This window comes from Tympanuchus pallidicinctus, unplaced genomic scaffold (assembly GCF_026119805.1).
Source record: "Tympanuchus pallidicinctus isolate F22 unplaced genomic scaffold, pur_lepc_1.0 scaffold3, whole genome shotgun sequence".
NCBI classification, from domain to species: Eukaryota; Metazoa; Chordata; class Aves; order Galliformes; family Phasianidae; genus Tympanuchus; species Tympanuchus pallidicinctus.
This window is the reverse complement of record NW_026294747.1, coordinates 8,759,482-8,778,059: the sequence shown is the minus strand read 5'-3', so window position 1 is coordinate 8,778,059 and position 18,578 is coordinate 8,759,482. Positions and strand designations below refer to the sequence as shown.

Genomic DNA, 18,578 nt, shown 5'->3' with positions numbered 1-18,578 from the left:
AATGACAGTATACTTTGACTTAAATAGTTAAGTAATAAATTGTACTCATAAGAGCTCTGAAGGTTTTACTAAGGAAACACAATACAAATTGTGTGTCCAAGGTGCAACAATCCAGAGTTATTAGTGCAATAAACAAAGGACCAGTTATGCTTATAGACTTGGCTGCTGAAGCTGCCAAACAAGCATTTACTTGTTTTTGTTGGCAAATGGATGAAATGGGATGAATATCTAACAATATGCTAATCCTGAGGAGCTCCTTTGTAAGAAATTGATCAGTAAGCATTTATACTTAAAGACATCTTATACTGGATGGTCAGGTAGGTTTTTCATTCAGTTAGTCTCACATCCCGTTCTGCATAGCTAAGACCAGAAACTCCATCTTTATTCCAGTGCAGAACGAGTGCTGTAAATGTCAGGTTATTGATTTTTTTTGTTAGCTGTTCCACAGACTGAGAAGTTATTGTTGGTCAGACGATACAGACCTGTAGACCAGCCCTGAAGTTCATGTAGTACACAACCAATCAGTCCCAGTTAGTTTTAGGGTTCCTCTGAAATTTCACTTTTCTGAAAAAGCACGTACTTCCTTCAGCTGTCATTGCTGAGGTCTTTGAGGTGTACGTGGGTTCCATGTGTTCTGATGGCACAGAATTATGGCATAGACTTGTCACAGGCTTTTTTTAAAGGGTACACTGTAATAAACTGTAAAGATTTTTTTTTCCAGTGTTCACAGAGTATTCCAAAAATACCTCCTTTTAAAAGTGGTCTTAAAAATTGTCATCCAGGTGCATTGTGTTCTAAAACATGAGAACGTTTATGTTTCTAGAAGAAGGTATTTTGTAAAGACAAAGAAGTTGGAATAATTTAAAAATTGTTTAATTTCAGCTCCAAAGTACTGCAAACAGTCATAAATCTTTTCCATTTTCTTGCTTCTTCAGATTACTCAGCAGCTGGAAGGGATCTGCTTGCAAGTGATTGGAACAGTTTTGCAGCAGCATGTATTAGGTATGTGTACTTGTATTTGCTTAAGTTTTCAGTAGCGTGGCACGGGCTTTAAAATTTGTCTCCATTTCTGTTTCTTTTAGAATTCTACGAGGAGATATTTTCCTTGGCTCATAGTTTGACCTGTCAGCAAGTTTCTGCACAAATGTGGCAGCTTCTTCCTCTTGTTTTTGAAGTCTTTCAGCAGGATGGCTTTGATTATTTTACTGGTAGGTAGTATAAATCAGAAAGCCGTATGGTTTCATCTATGATTTCATGCAGGAAAGTGGATTACATCTTTATTGAAACGTTTAGGAGAAATCTGAAGTGTTCTTACTTGCAGATACTTAATTATGAAGACAGAGTTTTGCTAAGGCAACTCTGTGTAGATAAATGCTTACCTTGAAAAACATTAGGCACGGATCATGATAAACTTAGTAATATGTAGCTTTCAACCTGGTTTTGTCAGCTGTTCTGTTCATAAAACATGAAAACAAATTAACTTATTATTCTCATCACAGATATGATGCCTCTCTTGCATAATTATGTTACTGTTGATACGGATACACTTCTGTCAGACACGAAATACCTTGAAATGATCTACAGTATGTGCAAGAAGGTAAGTGACTTTGTGATCATAATCTGTGATCTCTGAAGTAATACGTAATTGAGGTGGGTACTTTTTTCTACAACAGTAGACTCTGAGACTAGAGATTCTGATATATGCTCTTAAAACACTGTGCTCTTTAGCATCTTTTGTGAATCCACACGTTGTGATGTTATTGCTGACAAATACAGAGATTACATGAAATTTTAGATATATTTTTGCTAAAAAGGAAAAATAAAATGTAAACAACAAAAGCAGATTAAACAACCCTTTTTTGTGCGCATCTTTTTTAATACAGTTTCTATATTGGCATACATAGTGTGTGTGTGTGTGTGTGTGTGTGTGTGTGTGTGTGTGTGTGTGTGTCTCTGTTGCTAAGAACCTATAATTTAATCTGGGGTTTTTAACCTTGCTATAGCTAGAGTACCAAATACTATATATATGCTGGAGATCTGAAATCTGTTAGCAAAAACAAGTAGAGTGGAGATGGAAAGTAGAGGGATAAGAATAGAAATCTGTTTTACCAAGGTTATATGAGATCAGTGACTGAAGCTGAGAGTAGAATGGGGTGGTTCTGACTGTTGCCAATCTTTATTTGAAGAGAAGTTGCAATCAGGTTGGTTGTAAATACTACTTAGTGTATTGTGGGGAAAAAAAGCAAAAACCTCTTAGTGTATTATGAGGTGAGCACGGTGAATCTGGCACAAAAGCTGTAGATATATCATCTCCCAAAGAATATCCTAAATATTTTTTGAAAACAAAAAATACAGGATACATGAATGCTTAAGAGAAGTTTTTATTTTGTGTATGGAAATAAATCCAAGTGTCAGCTGGTTGTGAATACAGTTAATGTGATGAGGTCAGTGTGCATAGAGTTATTTAAAGTTAGTTCAGGTAGGTTTGTTTCAACTGCTTTCAGCAATGTTATATTCTCTGTGGTTCTAACAGTGAGCCATTGCTGTAGATTTGGCTTCTTCACTGATGGGTGTTTATACAAGCATTGTAAATTGGGTAAATTTATAACGGCTTTTCAAAGCAAAGCAGCATGTTGAAAATACCTCTTGAAGTGATGCAATAAAAAATAATTACTTTTCAGGTCCTGACAGGAGTTGCTGGAGAAGATGCAGAATGTCATGCAGCAAAACTATTAGAAGTAATTATTCTTCAATGTAAAGGGCGTGGAATTGATCAGGTTGGTAACTTTGGTTGATACTGCTAATATTAAAAAGACTTTTTTCTTCAAATATGAATTGATTACCTGTTAACGTGAAAATTTCTGTTACAAGAAGTTTGTGTAGGGTGACTAATGATCCTGTCTTCTCCTTCAGTGTCACAAATCCTACCGTGCAGTTAACAGCACTAAGAAAATAGTTACTGCACACTTCATCTCCAGGATTTAGGATGCTGCAAAACTCAGTATAAAGTGTTTTCATGAATCTGGAAGAGAACTGTTTTAGGAGCATCTTAGCTAAAAGTTGATTAATTTTATTCTAAGGTAATTATAGTGAATGTTGATGAAAATGATTCAATCTGTCGAGTTAGTAGTCTTTAAATACGAATGAAAATGAAGTTCTTAGAATCCTAATTAATATCACAGCGGAGCCAGGGATTTCATTAAGTGTGAATGGAAGTTGGGATTTGAGAGGTGCATTTGTGTGCTTCCTTTGTGTATATGGCAAGTAATAGCTATGTAGGCTGCTCTGAAAGTAATGCCCCCTATTTACTTCCATGGAAACTAGATCAGATACAAAGAGCATAATAACACTATTTGACAGAGCAAATTCTCAGCTGCAGAACATCGTTTTTCAATGTAGTCACTGTAGTCAATGTGTACATAACGAAAATATCTGCACCAGTGGAGGTGATCCACTGTCACATAGCTGAACCACGCTGTGTACCATCTACCTACCATCTCACTGTGTTCACAACCACTGTCTGGCCTCCATAAATGTTTAGCGAGCATTGATGAATGTCAGTGGATGCCATTTCTTTCTGTGAGGAGGAGCTGAAGGACACCCCTTTGCTCCCTACACATATCCGTTTCAGATGCCGTTTAGTCAGACTGCCCTGCTGCTGCCACCTGTCACACAGCAACAACATGTAGGGGGATGTTGGTGGGAAGGTTCAGCCTCTACTGCCAACCCACCAACATCTGCCTCTGACACTGTGGGCCAACATAATAAAGCAGGAGGCATTGCTTTCAGACCAGCCCTCCTATATCAGTAGCATGGCATGGTTTTTTTCCATGCTTGCGGGTGTTTGGAAATTCTGGTTTTAACTTATTTGAAAGAAAAACTTCTGTAGCAAACCTTTTTTAGTGTGCCATCTATGAAGAGTAATTCTTTTAATAGTTATCATCTTGGAACGTTGGCCATGTCCATTGACTTCTTTATTTATTTTTTTACTATCCACAACTAAAAGCCACAAAAACTGAGTTCCTGGGCCTCTTTCTTAAAAGACAAGATTAAAATACTAGGGATTTACTTCTGCTGTCCATAATGTCACAAAATCCAAATCGTGTATGGAGTAGATACAATAACTTTTCATGTTTTTATTTCATCTTCATTCATATGTGACTTCTGCTGGCTGTGAACAATTATTTCCATTTCACACCCTATGTATTTATGTGCCAGTCTGGTTTTTCAGCCATTTCTGGAGTCTGAAATAAAGAACTGATTTTGACCACTAAGTTTATAATGGTTCTCGCTCTTCAGTGCATACCCTTATTTGTGGAAGCTGCTTTAGAGAGATTGACCAGAGAAGTGAAAACAAGTGAACTACGAACAATGTGCCTCCAGGTTGCCATAGCTGCTCTGTACTACAATCCTCATCTATTATTAAATACATTGGAAAATCTTCGTTTTCCCAATAATGTGGAGCCTGTCACTAATCACTTCATAACACAGTGGCTTAATGATGTGGACTGCTTCTTGGGGTGAGTGTTTCTAATCTTCAAAGTTATTCTCTAAGGTACACCTCTATATTATCTGTTCATACTGGAATTTGTAATTTGCACGCTGTTTTGTTTTACAGACTTCACGACAGAAAAATGTGTGTGCTTGGCTTGTGTGCTCTCATTGATCTGGAGCAAATACCACAGGTTTTAAATCAAGTTGCTGGCCAGATCCTGCCAGCTTTTATCCTTTTATTTAATGGGCTAAAAAGAGCTTATGCCTGTCATGCGGAGCATGAAAATGACAGTGATGATGATGATGAAGCTGAAGAAGATGAGGAAACAGGTATGGAGACTGAAGATCCATTGATACGTTCTGTTTTTCATGTTTCCTGGTGGATACATGGAGTTGTTCTTCGTGGAATTCTTCAGAGTTCCCTAATTCCTAAACTCAAAGCTGAGATAGAGCATTAGACATCTTTTAACATCTTTCAAGCATATCTGCTTGCTTTCCTGTCACTCTTAGAAGCTGACTTCCACAACTGAGTCTCCTCAAAGTTGTTGTCAAGCTGGCTTTTGTGTATGGATGCTGTCAGCACTGCAAAGAATTAGTGCTGGGTCCTGTTTTCTCTTTGGCTAAGTGGTTAGAGTGAGTAGAAGGAGTTTGCTGTGCTTCATTGTACAGTTTGGACTAATATATATTACAGATTGTCCCATGAAATGCTGGAGTTGTAGATGTATGTTGAAAATGGATCGTAGTCAGAATGGTTTGAGTAGGAAGGGACCTTTTAAAGGTTTGGTTCTTCCTGCCCTGCCCTGGGCAGAGGCAGTTTGCTCCAAGCTCCAATTACAGTCAGATAATTGGAGAAGATAACAGTTTCTTAGTTTTTTTCTTAAGCAAGGATTTCTCATTTCTCATGGTCTGAACTTCATCAGCCTTTATAGACTTTTTTCTCTATAGAGTGTTGTCACAGGCTTTCACCTTTTTTGCATATTCTTTATTTGAAGATAAAAATTATGTGTAATTTCTCCATACGTCTGTTTTTCATCTTTTCTATACAATGCTTAAGCTTTTCTCTCTTGCTTCGTTTTGCTTTTTATGTTGTCATCCTGATGTCTTTGAATGTTTGAAGCACTTTCTGCATTTCAGTGTTTTTCATCTGTCTAGTTGAAGGCAGGTCTCTTTGATCTCTGCTATTGACTTCTGGATTCCCCAAATCATTACACATTGTTAATCCTGTTACTTTTTGTGGTTCTCAAGCATCATTTCCAAGTCCCTTTTGAAGACCCCTTTAAATATCTGTTGGCAAATTATCATTACTATTATTAATTAAACATCAAATTGTTTCAAACATCCTTTGGAGTACCAATAGTGCTTTGTTTAGTTTTAGCAAGTGCTTTTCAACACTAACTGTATGTTTATAAAACTTTTTAACTGTTCTTGAGATTAAGCATTTTTGTGTGTGATATCTCACTCAGAGGAATTGGGGAGTGATGAAGATGACATTGATGAGGATGGCCAAGAATATCTAGAAATTCTAGCAAAGCAGGCAGGTGAAGATGGAGATGATGAAGACTGGGAAGAAGATGATGCTGAAGAAACTGCTTTGGAAGGCTATTCCACAATTATTGATGATGAAGACAACCCCGTTGATGAATATCAGATATTTAAAACAATTTTTCAGAGTAAGTAATTTTATTTTCTTTTCTGGCCAACAAATTACAAATAAACTTAATTTTATCCTATCATTGTGAACCAGAACTTGCTGAAAGCTTTCCATGGTTTGAATTAAGTGAGTTCTTTCTTTGAAAAAGGGGAGAGTGTTGCCATCATTTCTCTTTCAGAGAAATGGGAGCTCTCGGAATGAATTTGTTGTGGGAGGGAAGCAGAGAGATGTCTTGGATTGAGATGTCTTGGATTATGTAATCCTGACAGGGTTTATCAGAATATAGTTTTGATGCAAATGGCAGTGAGTTAATAGGCTTTGAGTTACAGGACATTTTAATGAACAAACACCTTTTGTTTTTGTTTCCTTTCTCTTGCAGCAATTCAGAATCGTAACCCTGTGTGGTACCAAACTTTGACACAGGGCCTTAATGAAGAACAGAGGAAACAATTGCAGGACATAGCAACTCTGGCAGATCAGAGGCGGGCAGCACATGGTATTTTTTCCCCTTTATACCATTAAGTGATTCTTTAGCTTTAGCTGACTATAAGTCAGGCCTAATAACGTTTTCATCAAAGCAGGCTTGTTTTACAGTCTGAAGATGCTTTAAAAGTGCAAAGATTGCCAGGTCACAAAGCTTTAGTGCATAATTTGTATGGAAAACCATGTGTGTATGAAATGGTAGAGATGTCTCAATGAAGAGTTGTTATAATTTGGATTATATATTATATACTTCATTATACATATGGAAGTATATTTTATATAGTTGGTTATAATATATACTTCATTATACATATGGAAGTATATATTATATAGTTGGTTATAATGTTGAACTTGAAAACAATTATTGACCTGAAAGTGGATGAACTTACAGGTATGGTAACAAGCAAACATGTTACACAACCAGTAGAGTATTTTGTGATGTAACTTGATGCAGCTGGAATAGCCTCTGATTCTGTGGGTGGGAAAACACTTGCTCAAAAACTAGCGTCCATCTATAAAGCTACATTGTTAAATCTATTAAGAATTTCGAAATGCTATTCTTCAGAGAAGATAATACAGATTGAGGCTTTTAAATACATGGAAATGGGCAAATATTCATGGCTCTTTTATTAACTTCCTTATTGTTTGAGAGTAAGCCAGTATGTATCAGTCTCTGAAGTCAAGGCTGCATTTTTGTCTAGGTCATATTCTGCATCTTATTGTAGTAAGGTGCTTCAGATTAGAAGTTCAGAAAGCTTTCAGTAAAAAGCTTAGTACTGAGTAATCATTTGATAATATTTTTTTGTCAGAAAAATAGCCAGTATGGCAGAGCTTAACTGTCTGCAGTGACCTTCTCTGATGGATGGAAACTGCAGTCTCGCTGTGTTCTTCTTGTGCATTTTATGAATAAGAATGTATTTTTTTTTTCCCAACTGCTTATTCGTAGAACAGATGAGGTTCAGGTTGTGAAGTTGAACTTAAGGAGGTAGATCCTCGCAGGAAATTCTTACGTACTAACAGAGCATGTTGGTCTCCATTCAGGCTTCCTACCAGACCTAATAGGAGGATCTGGAATCTTATCTGTCTCACTGTGTAGCTAAGAAGAATCTCCATATGCTGAGAGAAACTCGCCTTCTGTACTCCAAGCGACCAGGAGCGAACAAAGCCATGTTGCCTTGGTTGTGTTCTCTCCTTGTCCCTCATGAGCCATGGCAGCATTTTTCTGGCCTCTTTCAAATGAAACAGTCCAAATGCAGATCCTCTGGGTAATGAGTTGTATTTCCAGAAAGAGACCAAGTTTTTACCAGCCTGTTTTTGAGCTCTCCTTTTGCTAGAGCTTGTAAAAAGATCAGAACGTGTAAAAGGCAATCTTGCTTTGATCTTTAAAGGATGTAACGTGCATCTAGTAAAAACAGATGGAAGGATGGGTTTGTGAGCCTCGAATGCCTGAAGGTCTTAAGGCGTGGTTGAAAATGAAACATGATAAACGTGGTGGTTTCTCTCAGAGCTAAGCTTATTTCTGCTCATACTGTGGGGCTGATATAGGAACAAATGAAAGTTGAGCTGATATCTGTTTAGTGCTTTTGTTTGTAATGTGTGATCTGGTACTGGTCTGATGGACAGGTATTTTAATCAGAAAGAAGTGGGCATCTGTCAGCAATTTTAGAAATCCAGCATTTGTTTAGGTCTTCCTTCAGAAACGTGGAATTACATACTTGTTCCCAAAAGCTAAAGTGTGCTTGTTGGAAACATAAATGTCATTTATCATTTAAGCACAACTGTAAGTCTGCTGCTGGGGCCTGATGCATTTCTGCTTTGTGAGCACTGATTAATTTTCCTTCTATCTTTGTTCTTTTTAATTTTTTTTTAGAATCCAAAATGATTGAAAAGCACGGAGGATACAAATTCAATGCTCCAGTCGTGCCAACTTCGTTTAATTTTGGAGGCCCTGCCCCAGGAATGAATTGAATTATCACTTTTCCTGCTACTGTGTGATTGTAGTGAAGAGCTTGTGTTCCTCCCAATAGTGGTTCCAGAATTGGTTCATGTTATCTACAGCTCACTCTAAACTAATTGATAAATAGATTGGACAAAAGCCCCAGATGTGGGACCTGATCATGCAGTCTAATACTGGAAAGCAAACTAGAGGGTTTTTTTTTTTTGAAGATAGGAAGAATCTGAATATAAAGCTTCAAATGACACACTTTGGAAATCGGAAATCAAGAGGGATGTCATGAAGGCAGCTTTTCTTTTTCTGAGGAAAAAAAATAGGCATGGGCTGCAGGACTATTTAAAATCTCATTTACAGTACAAGTTAGGAGGCAGACTTAATTTTTACACCTGTGGCGGTATGAGTATTTGCCCAACTTCCCTTTTCTCCCTTCCTTATTTGGGTGTCTATTCTTTCAGTGTAAATAAGGTAATCAAATAGCCTTACTTAATCTTCATCGTTTCCATTTATCAAGATTGTTCATATGTAGAATATTGGACACTTAATGTAGCACTACATAACTGATAAATCTGTAAATGAATTAGCACTTTCATATTGAAACAAGCCTGCTAGCCTATGTACAAAAATAGCAAAATGTTTGCTGTTTATAAAAAAATAAAAATAAAAAATAAGGGATGTATTGGGGAAAATAATTTCAAGTTATTAATTTAAAATGAACTAGCAGTTTTGTACCTGGTGACTTTGTGGTGCAGTCACCTCTGGCTGTGACTTGAATTCGGTTCTGTAAAAAAGGGGTTAGTGATATTTCATTGCTGCTAAAAAAGAAAAAAATAGCAACACCCTCTGTGTCCTTTGTTTTTCTTAAAGATCTCACTGTACGAGTTACAATTTGGATACAAATGTTCGTTGTAAGCACTGAGAAAGTGATCTTTTCTGAAGCATGTAAATTAGATGTGAAGTTCTGCTCTTAAATGAGTTGATTGAAGTGTGCGGATGAAACATCTATATATGCAATCTATTAAAAAAAATAAGAATTTGGCTAACCTGGGCTTTGATCTATGAATGCAGTTTTTCCCATAATTCTGCAAAACCTTTTTTCCCCCCCACCGTGGCAGTGCGAGTGCACTGCAGTGTTAATGTACCATCGTCTGCCTGATCCAGACAGTGTATTTGAAGTTTTGCCAATCTTCCATTTTTGAAGCCACAATTTTCTTCTTTCAAAGTTGCTATAGTAACTGGTATTTTAGCTAGAGAGGCGAAATACAGTTCCCTCTGGGACCACTATGAAAACCACTGTATGAAGAAGCCAGCAGGGAGATGCTGTGAATGGGTTGGCTCACATGCCCCCTCTTTCTTTTCTTAAAGCATAAATCCATAGGTTTTTGATCTTGCCTTGAGATCATTGGTGTCAGGTCTTTTAAATCAAATGTTTTTTTTTTTTTTCTTTTGGCTGTTTTTATATTAAAATGTCACCTGCTGTTACAATTGATATTAAATGAGCTACCTTAATTTAATGTAAGCCTCCAAAATTTAAATACAGGTTAAAAATAAACTGAGTTTATATCTGTAAAAATGAAATGCACATATATATATTATGATACTCAAAATGCAGTCTTCAGAAAATTGGTTTGTGTGGTGTGTTTTTTTGCATCAGCAGCATAGCTGGAATTGATGTGGGGTCTCCTTGCTGACTGGCACAGTTCTCTTGGCACTGTTCTCTGCCTTCTGTTTGTTACAGGACGGCTCATGCTGTGCTGTGAGCCAGGTGCATGGGGCTTTTGCACTCCCTCCTCTCTGGACAGCCTTTCTTAGGTGAAAAACACTTCCCCGCAGAGTGCTGGCGTGAGAGGCTGAGGCAGCATTATGCTGTCACTTTGCCCTATTGGGATACCAAAGCAGTACTTGAAGTGAAGTGTAGACTTGATGGATATTGCACCTGAGGTGAAAAAGCCTAAAAAGTATTGAATCCAAAGTATCTGTTACATGAGTGCTATGGGAGCCACAGGAGTACTTAGTGAGCCCTAAGCTGTCTGGCTGAGTACATAGAGCAGAACTGTGCTGTATAGAATGCGTAACTCCTGAGCACCCACAGGTATACTCTGGCCTCAAGCTCATCTCTGGACAGTTTTATCTTGTAGGAAAAGGTGATGTATAATCGCAGAATGTTTTTTCCTGTGCAGTCCTCAACCTTGAAAAACTCTCAGTTGGACTTGAATCATTTCTGAACATCTGCTTGTTGGGTATCTGCTTATCTCATATACTTCCTGCCCTGCCAGGAAAGTGAGAACGTTTTAGGGCACATGGTGCTTTTACCTCAGGGTAAGAGATGTGACAGCAGCAAGAAGGCTGCGTGTACAAAGCAGATGGAAAAAAGAGGGAAAATTACCAATTTAGTGCCATTCTTATTTCTGAAACTAATATTTTTCCACATCAAGGGAGGAAGTTTACCTTGGTATGAGGATAGCCTTACTTCAAGGGTGCTTTATGTGTTAACTAGACTGATTAGAAAGGAGTAGCTTTTTAAAAAACAGATCCTACAACTTTGCTTTCCTTTGCTCCAAGAAATGCATTTGTATGAATTGCAGCACGGTTTTATGTTGGTGGTGGTGACAGTGCATTTCGTGATGCGCCATTTCCGTTTTGGTGATGCACGTGTCAAGTTCTCCTACAACTTGCACTTATCCATTCAGTTTTTCAGGGATAATGCAACTCTAAAGGAAGAGCTGGGAAAGCTGAAGTCTTTGTTTTTTTTCTATTATGGAAAATCTCCTTTGATTAATAAACATCTTAAGCAACTCCTCCATCTGCACTCATTCTGGTGTGGGCTTTAGAATGCAACTGCGTTCTGGCAGTACTTGGGAGTTCTGTTGCTTAGCTCTGACATTTGTTTTCCCCTCCCAAGTGCTGCTGACATACTCTACACCAGTTGTACAACCTTGGTAACACGTTTTTCCTAAAAAGAATGTAGGTTTTGGTGCGGTACATCAAAACTATGGTCAGATGTCACAGCCTTGAAACTACTACAGGATTCAGTGTGCAGTGGAGTAATTACAAAGCACTGCACGTGCATCCTGGTGCTTTGTGCTGTGCCTAATGACTGATAGCCGATAATCAGTCGCACAGCTTAACGCTGCATTTTCCTAACGGAATTTTCCCCCTTTTTGCAATAATCTGTTCTCGGAGCAGCACCGTTAAGCCTCACGGCCCGTTTGTCCTGCTTTCGTCTTCCAGTCCTTCCTCACGCGTAGCGTGTGATGCTAACCAAGGGATTTCAGTCGCTCGCTGCCGCACGGAGCAGCGGTGCCCCGAGGTGCCGCAATGCCGCACGGCAGCGACCTACGACTCTTCTGCCACGCGTTTCGTCTGGAGCTGCTGCCGGATTGCCGCACTCCCAAAACCACCTCGGAACGAGCATCCCTCAGGGCTGCTTTATACAACACCTTCCGCCGCGGGAGCCGGGCTGAAGCGGACGCGGAGCGCAGCGCACCCGGGGCGGCTGTCACAGACCCCGCGGCACGCGGGCCCGCCGCCCAGCCCCGAGCGCTCGGTTCCGCTCGGCGTCCGTGCCCGCGGTGGGAGCCCGTCGCCGCGAGGCCCGGCCGCAGCCGGCCTTTCCTCTCCGCCGTTGCTGACGGCCCTGCTCCCGGCGCCCCGTCCGCGGAGAGCCCCGAGGGCGGCCGCCCCCTTCCCACCGCGCTCTGTTCCGCCCCCGCCGAGGCACCACCGGCGTCCCCCGCCGCCGGGCCCACTGCCCGGAGCAGGAAATGGCGCCCGCTCCACTCCTGACGCGCCAGCGCCTCGCTCCCCGCGGTACAAAATGGCGGCGGCGGCGGCCCCGAACCCAGCATAGCCGAGCCGCCATGAAGCCGCGGGGCGGGGCCGCGGGCGCCTAGCCAATGGGCATCGGCGCGGGGCCTGGAGGCGACCAATGGCGAGCGGAGGCGGTGCCGTGCGGCGCCGCGCGTCCAATGGGAGCGGCGGGAGCTCGGGGCGCAGAGCTCGCCCGCGCGGCTCGGGGCGGCGCTGAGGCGGGCGGGCGCTGAGGCGGCCGTTTCCTGTCCTGGTGCATGGTGGTCGGACGGAGGAATTGTTGGAAAATTTCTCGGCGAGGTTCGTATATAAATGTGTTTTTACCCAGTGTGCCTTATTCTAACCACCGCCATCTCCGGCTGGGGCTGCGGCGCCGGGCCGCCGGGCCGGGCCGCACCCTGCGCGCCGGGCTGCGCCGAGGGGCAGCGAGCGAGAGAGCGGGGCAGGCGGCAGCGCGGCACCGGGCGACGCCGACGGACCGCCGCGCCGCCGCCGCCCGCGCGGCCCCCTCCTCCCGCCGGCAGCGCGGCCTCGGGGTGCGCTGGGCCTCCGTCCCGGGCACGGCCGCCGCCCCGCCGCCCCCCGCCCCGCCCCGGGCGGCACCCCGAGCCCCGGGAGACCCCGTCCGGCCCCGCCGGTCGCCCCCCCGCGGGGCGCCGTTGGCCGCCGCGTGACGGGCGGGGGCCGCCGGCCGGGGCCGGGCCGTTCGCAGCGGGGCCTCCCCGTGCGCGAGCGCGGCTCGGCGGGCTCGGGGAGCTTTCGGCGTTGCTGAACGCGGCGCCTTTATTCTCGCCGCGCCGTGCCTCGGCCCTCCCGGCCGCCTCGGGGCCGCTCCATGGGTTACGTGCGGCACGTCCCACGCGAGCCGTCCCGCTCCCCGGGACGGCGGCTCTCGGCATCCTGTCCCGCTGCTGTGCGCCCGCCGGGGCCCGCAGCCCCGTGTGCCGGCTCTGCTGGCCGCGTTACAGGTGATGGTGCCCGAGAAGCGGGACGTCCTTACCTGTACGGCACGCCTGTGTAAGAGCACACGCACGTAACGCGGTGCGTTTTTCCTCCCTAAGTGCCCTTGCCCTACAGTTTTGAAATGACGGAGTGCAACAGAACCACGTTGCGGTGGCTTTTCTCTTTGTGTTTCGTGGGCTGGGCCTTAACGCGGTGTTTGTAGGCTGGGAGCTTCCCGTCTGAATCGCTGTGGAAGATGGAAGTCGGGGATGTGCCATCAAACAGCGCGAGGCTGTGTTGGTACAGATGGCAGCTTAATTGGGCCGTGTGGGATAAGCGTTGAAATAGTTTTTGAGAAACGTATTTCAAACTGATTACATAATTTACATAAACTATTTTCATTATAATAATGAAATAATGTTTCATTCCCTGTATCCTGCTTGCAGAATTATTGTTCTGCCTTACACTGTATGGCTCAAGTAAAGCAAATGCCCCAGCCTGGCTGAAAGTGTCCTTAGCCAGAATATCACTTAGTTCACCCTGTGTCATCATGGTAATGTCTGTGCTTGGGCATTGTGCTGGGACTCCCTTCTCGAAGAGGAGACGGACGGAGATAATAGCAGTAAATATTCCCCAGCAGTGAGTGCCAGAATTAGCTTTGTAAATGTGCGTTTATCTCTGGACCATCTCAGGTTCAGCAGGTCAGGCTGCCTCTGGCCCACACGCTGCACTGTGCTGCCCAGGGCGTGGAATTGGCAGCAGCACAGGCAGGGTGCAGATGGTGCTGCTGTGCTGTCTCCCAGCTGAGCTACAAGGCCATGAGCTGCCACCATTGGCTCCGCACCTGCACACACAACACGGCCAGGCCGAGGGCCTCTGCTAGCTCCTGTGGTGTCAGGGCCTCCTCCTGGGTGCCATCTGTGCTGAGCTTTCATTAAAACATTGTGAGAATATATACTTATCTATACTTATCTGTATAGATGCTTGGCCAGAGTGAGTTCAGCAAATGTCTGAGAAGGATATCCAAAAACAGCAGTGATCCATCAGACCCTCTGCCTATTTTATTTTATTTTATTTTTTGCTCCATTTGTCAGCAAATACTGAAGGGGGTTGGAATGTACCTCCATAATGCACATCAGCTGTGTTAGAGGATTTGGAATGGCTAATTACAGGTATTGCTCAAGCTTATGTTCTTTCCTGAAAAAGCTCCTTGTCCTGACTCACCCTAAAGAACTTACTGGTGTGCAAAAGAATGGGGTGGTGAATCAGTGACCCCACGTCACGGGGGCAGTGCAGCACCTGCCTTGAGCTGATCTCTTGGCCACCCAAACCCACAGAGCTGTGTGGTGTGAGATCCTCGCTGTGAGGAGCTGATGGACACTGTTAGAACAGGACTGCTGCTTTGGCCTGGGAGAGTACTTCTCAAATGAGTGGCTTTCCTGGTGTGCTTTTTACACCTTTGTAAGTAGATGTTCCTATTGACATGAACAAACATGTCCGAGTTAAGGTCCACTTTATCATAGAACAGCTTAGGTTGCAGGGACCTTAAAGATCATCGAGTTTCACCCCCCCACCATGGGTGGGGCTGCCACCCATTAGATCAGACTGCCCAACACCACATCCAGCATGGCCTGGAGCACCTCCTGGGATGGAGCATCCTCAGATTCTCTGGGCAGCTGTGCCAGTGTCTCATTGCCCTCCTTTCTAATGTCTAATTTAAGTCTCCCCTCTTTTAGTTAATGCTGTTTCCTTTTGTCCTATCACTACCAGACCGTGTAAAGAGTCACTCCCCCTCCTGCTTGTAAGCTCCCATCAAATGCTGGAAGGCTGCAGTGTGGTCTCCCTGGAGCCTTCTGCAGGCTGAACAAGCCCAACTCTCTCAACCTTTTTTCAAGGGAGAGGTGCTCCAGCCCATTGACCATCTTTGTGGCCCTCCTCTGAACCCACTCCAGCAGCTTTGCATCCTGTGCTGGGGGCCCCAGGCTTGGGCACAATACTCCAGATAGGGTCTCACAATCCCCTCCTCTTTCCTCCCCCCCCCCCAGTTGATGCAGCTCAGTATGCCATTAGCCTTCCGTGCTCCAAGAGCACACAGCTGGATTATGTCCAGTTGTTTGTCCTTCCTCTGCAGGGCTGCTGTCAAGGAGTTCTTCTCTCAGTCTGTAATCATATCTAGGATTGCCTCGACCCAAGTGTGTCACCTTGCACTTGGCCTTCCTAAACCTCACATTAGGTTCTCACAGGCCTGCTTCTTGAGCCTGTCCAGGTCCTTTTAGACTGCAAATGTTAGCGTTTACTAACTTTGGAGCGTTGTTACAGACTGAATGTAACGACCTTTTAAAATACACGAGCTTTTGTTTTAAATAAAGCTAAAAAGAAGACAGCTTTGTTTTTTTTTCCCCCTTACAGTGCCATTGGGCTTCCATTAGAGTTCAGGATATTGATCATTCCTTGCTGTCACATGTAAGCTGTCACCTTAGAGTTTTGGGTTAAAACATGTTCCACGTGGATGGAGTCTTTAAGAAACGCTGCCACTGAGTTTCTGAGGATTCTTCAGTTGGCTCATGTCAGACTGTTTGCCAAATGATAGGGCTCAGCTAAATGCAGGTGAGTTTTCACACACATCAAAAGGCACATTCCTGATAATCAGAGAAATTCTTTAAGTGTCAGGTGTAGTGCACAGACTACAAATAGTTAAGAGGCAGAACTGGCCTTTAGTGTTCTAGTTTGATGATTTTGTTACTCTTTTGCTCTTAACATTTTGACTCTTGCCCTCTTCCTTGATCATCTCCCTGATTTCTGCTTCCCACACTTGTTTTTAGCTGCTGCCTCTGGCGCATGTATGTACGTACCATAGCATCCCAGCCAACCTGTGTTTGCGTTTCCTTGCCACTGTTCTTCCTGTATTGTCATGTCACTGCAGAGAAGCAGAAGCATGCTTTCTGCTCTTTCCCCACCAACAGGTGGTCAGTTTTTCTCTTCTGTTCCACAAGGAAAACAGGTGAGCCTGATAGAGATATGTGATGCAGGTAACCTGTCCCTGTGCCACAAGGGCTCCTGAAAGACTGAAGGAAACACCCAGCTCCATAAAGTGGATAATGATCCCAACGGATGGATTTTCTTCTGGAACTGAAAATTCTGCTCTTTCTGAACTGAAAATGCAGGCTTTTGTCAACAGAGATGCTCATAGGTTTTCTTCTGAGGTTGGAGTGAGGAGTTGGAGGGAGTTCTTGCCATACAAACATTGATGGAAACCACAGCTAATTTGTCATCTGCGGTTGTTACTGATTAACTCGTGTCCACGTATTTTGTCAAAATTCCTGATTTTGCTGGTAGCCTCAGCAGGTTTGGAGGATTTGAGTGGACGGTGACCAACGAGCTTTCCTCTGACTCCAGGCCTAACTCAGTTTCTGAACATGCACGTTATTATTTGCCCAGTGTGGCGGTGCTGTCAGTGACATCTAATTTGCTGCTTTGGTGCTGACTCTGGTCTGAAGCAGAGCCTGCAGCCGTGCAGGTCACTGGGGGTTACCCACGGCACAGCTGCCATGGTGTGCTGCCGCTCCAGGGAGGTGGGAGCATTGCACTGCTGTCCGCGGGGGAGCTGTTTGTCCCACAGCTGCCACTTGATGGAAGGACTGACCCCACGCTGCCTAACCGCTCATTTCTTCTCTGATACATTCAGGCAGCAGAGGAAGCAAGCACTTATAGCTGAGACAGCGCATGTCTGGAAGATGGAGAGGGCTGAAGTACTGCAAAAAGAGTAAAGCAGAGCCTTGGATGGGACTGCGAGCCCCTGCTCAGGGCGACACGTGTCTCTGTGGCTTAGTGGTGCTGCCGTGCTGCGCACAGACGCGGCGCTCATGCGCTTGGCACTGCTGTCCAGATTGATTGGCTTCTTCTCAGCTGGGTGTGCAGTGCTTCCTGCCATCGAGAAAGCACTGCTGTGGTGTGCTATTAAATTGTGTGCCTTACACCTCTATAATGGCCGGTCTGGCTGAATCCAGCTGTTAGCAGTGTCTTCTGCAGAGGTTTTGGTCTTTGTTTCTGTCTTGTGTCCATCCTATACAGTGAGTGATTGATTTAATGTGGAAATGGCTGCTTAATTATGTCCTGGGTGCCTTTGTGAGAACAGGAAAAAATACAGGAAGGAAGATGATAAAACAGAGCACCGAGAAAGTGGGAAATGCCTGTCATTGAGGAGCTTCTCTTATATGTTATTAAAATCCAATTTTTATATATTTTTTTCCAATCCATGCTGACCAATTGTAGTATGAAATCAACATTGTAATGCAACAATACAATGCTGAAAGAGGCAAAGGCTGTTGAAGGAGAAAGAAATCCATGTCTTATCTCTTGAAATGTTTGATCAAAGTGTGGACAGGATCTAGATGTCAGTTCTGACCCTCCAGATTTCCAAGGTAATGCTGGGAAGGACTGTCATACAGGTACAGCTGGAAACAGTAGGAAGCTTTGAGAGAGCCTTTGTTTTGCCACATCTGTATTTCTGACCCTAGCACTGTCTGATGCCTTCATGCAACTGCTGATCTAACCCTCAGTCCCATAACAAGCAAAGTTTCTGGGCAGCTCTGTTTTTCAATCCATACCCACCACTTTTTGCCCTGAGACCCGTCAGGCTGCAGTGCTTGTTAATTATCAGTTGAAGTGCACTAAACCAGAATGCTAATCATAGGTAGTAATTGTGGTTTTTCACAAACTGCTTATTAATCAAACTGCTTGGGGGAAATGGTACTGATACTGACAGTTGTATCAGTTCTGAAGCGCTCTAATTGGATAGTGATAGGACAAGGGGAAATGGTTTTAAACTGAGACAAGGGAGATTTAGGTTAGATATGAGGAGGAAGTTTTTCACACAGAGGGTTGTGACACAGTGGAGCAGGTTGCCCAAGAAGGTTGTGGATGCCCCATCCCTGGAGGCATTCAAGGCCAGGCTGGATGTGGCTCTGGGCAGCCTGGTCTGCTGGTTGGCGACCCTGCACATAGCAGGGGGGTTGAAACCCAATGATCATTGTGGTCCTTTTCAATCCAGGCCATTCTATGATATGATATACTGCAGCCAGAACTGAACATGGGATCCAGGTTTATCAATCAGGAGCACAGCTTCCTAAAATTCCTTAGTGAGATATTAACAGGTACAGGGTTGTGTTGTTGGCCACATCTCTTTTCCAGGTTGGCTATCGTCTGCTGTTTTTATAAGCCTTGCAAAATTACAGTGGTTTTGCACAT

The 18,578-nt window shown here is 43.8% G+C and overlaps 2 protein-coding genes across 3 annotated transcripts in view; both read left to right on the top strand.

Annotated features, from left to right (window-relative positions):
* The window catches only part of IPO7 (importin 7), a 33,356-nt gene extending 23,151 nt beyond the window's left edge, over positions 1 to 10,205 (top strand). The window contains exons 17-25 of the mRNA XM_052693816.1: positions 936 to 1,002; positions 1,083 to 1,208; positions 1,500 to 1,597; positions 2,682 to 2,777; positions 4,300 to 4,520; positions 4,619 to 4,824; positions 5,958 to 6,164; positions 6,525 to 6,641; positions 8,499 to 10,205. Coding sequence (XP_052549776.1) covers positions 936 to 1,002; positions 1,083 to 1,208; positions 1,500 to 1,597; positions 2,682 to 2,777; positions 4,300 to 4,520; positions 4,619 to 4,824; positions 5,958 to 6,164; positions 6,525 to 6,641; positions 8,499 to 8,596 — 1,236 coding nt within the window. The 3' untranslated portion in view covers positions 8,597 to 10,205. The remainder of the gene's footprint in view (positions 1 to 935; positions 1,003 to 1,082; positions 1,209 to 1,499; positions 1,598 to 2,681; positions 2,778 to 4,299; positions 4,521 to 4,618; positions 4,825 to 5,957; positions 6,165 to 6,524; positions 6,642 to 8,498) is intronic.
* Positions 10,206 to 12,570: 2,365 nt separating this feature from the next.
* Positions 12,571 to 18,578, top strand: part of ZNF143 (zinc finger protein 143) — a 35,348-nt gene continuing 29,340 nt past the window's right edge. The window contains exon 1 of one of the 2 annotated variants that reach the window (XM_052695963.1): positions 12,571 to 12,689. The gene's annotated coding sequence lies outside the window, so the exon portion shown is untranslated. The remainder of the gene's footprint in view (positions 12,690 to 18,578) is intronic. The other variant, XM_052695964.1, reaches the window with a different exon arrangement.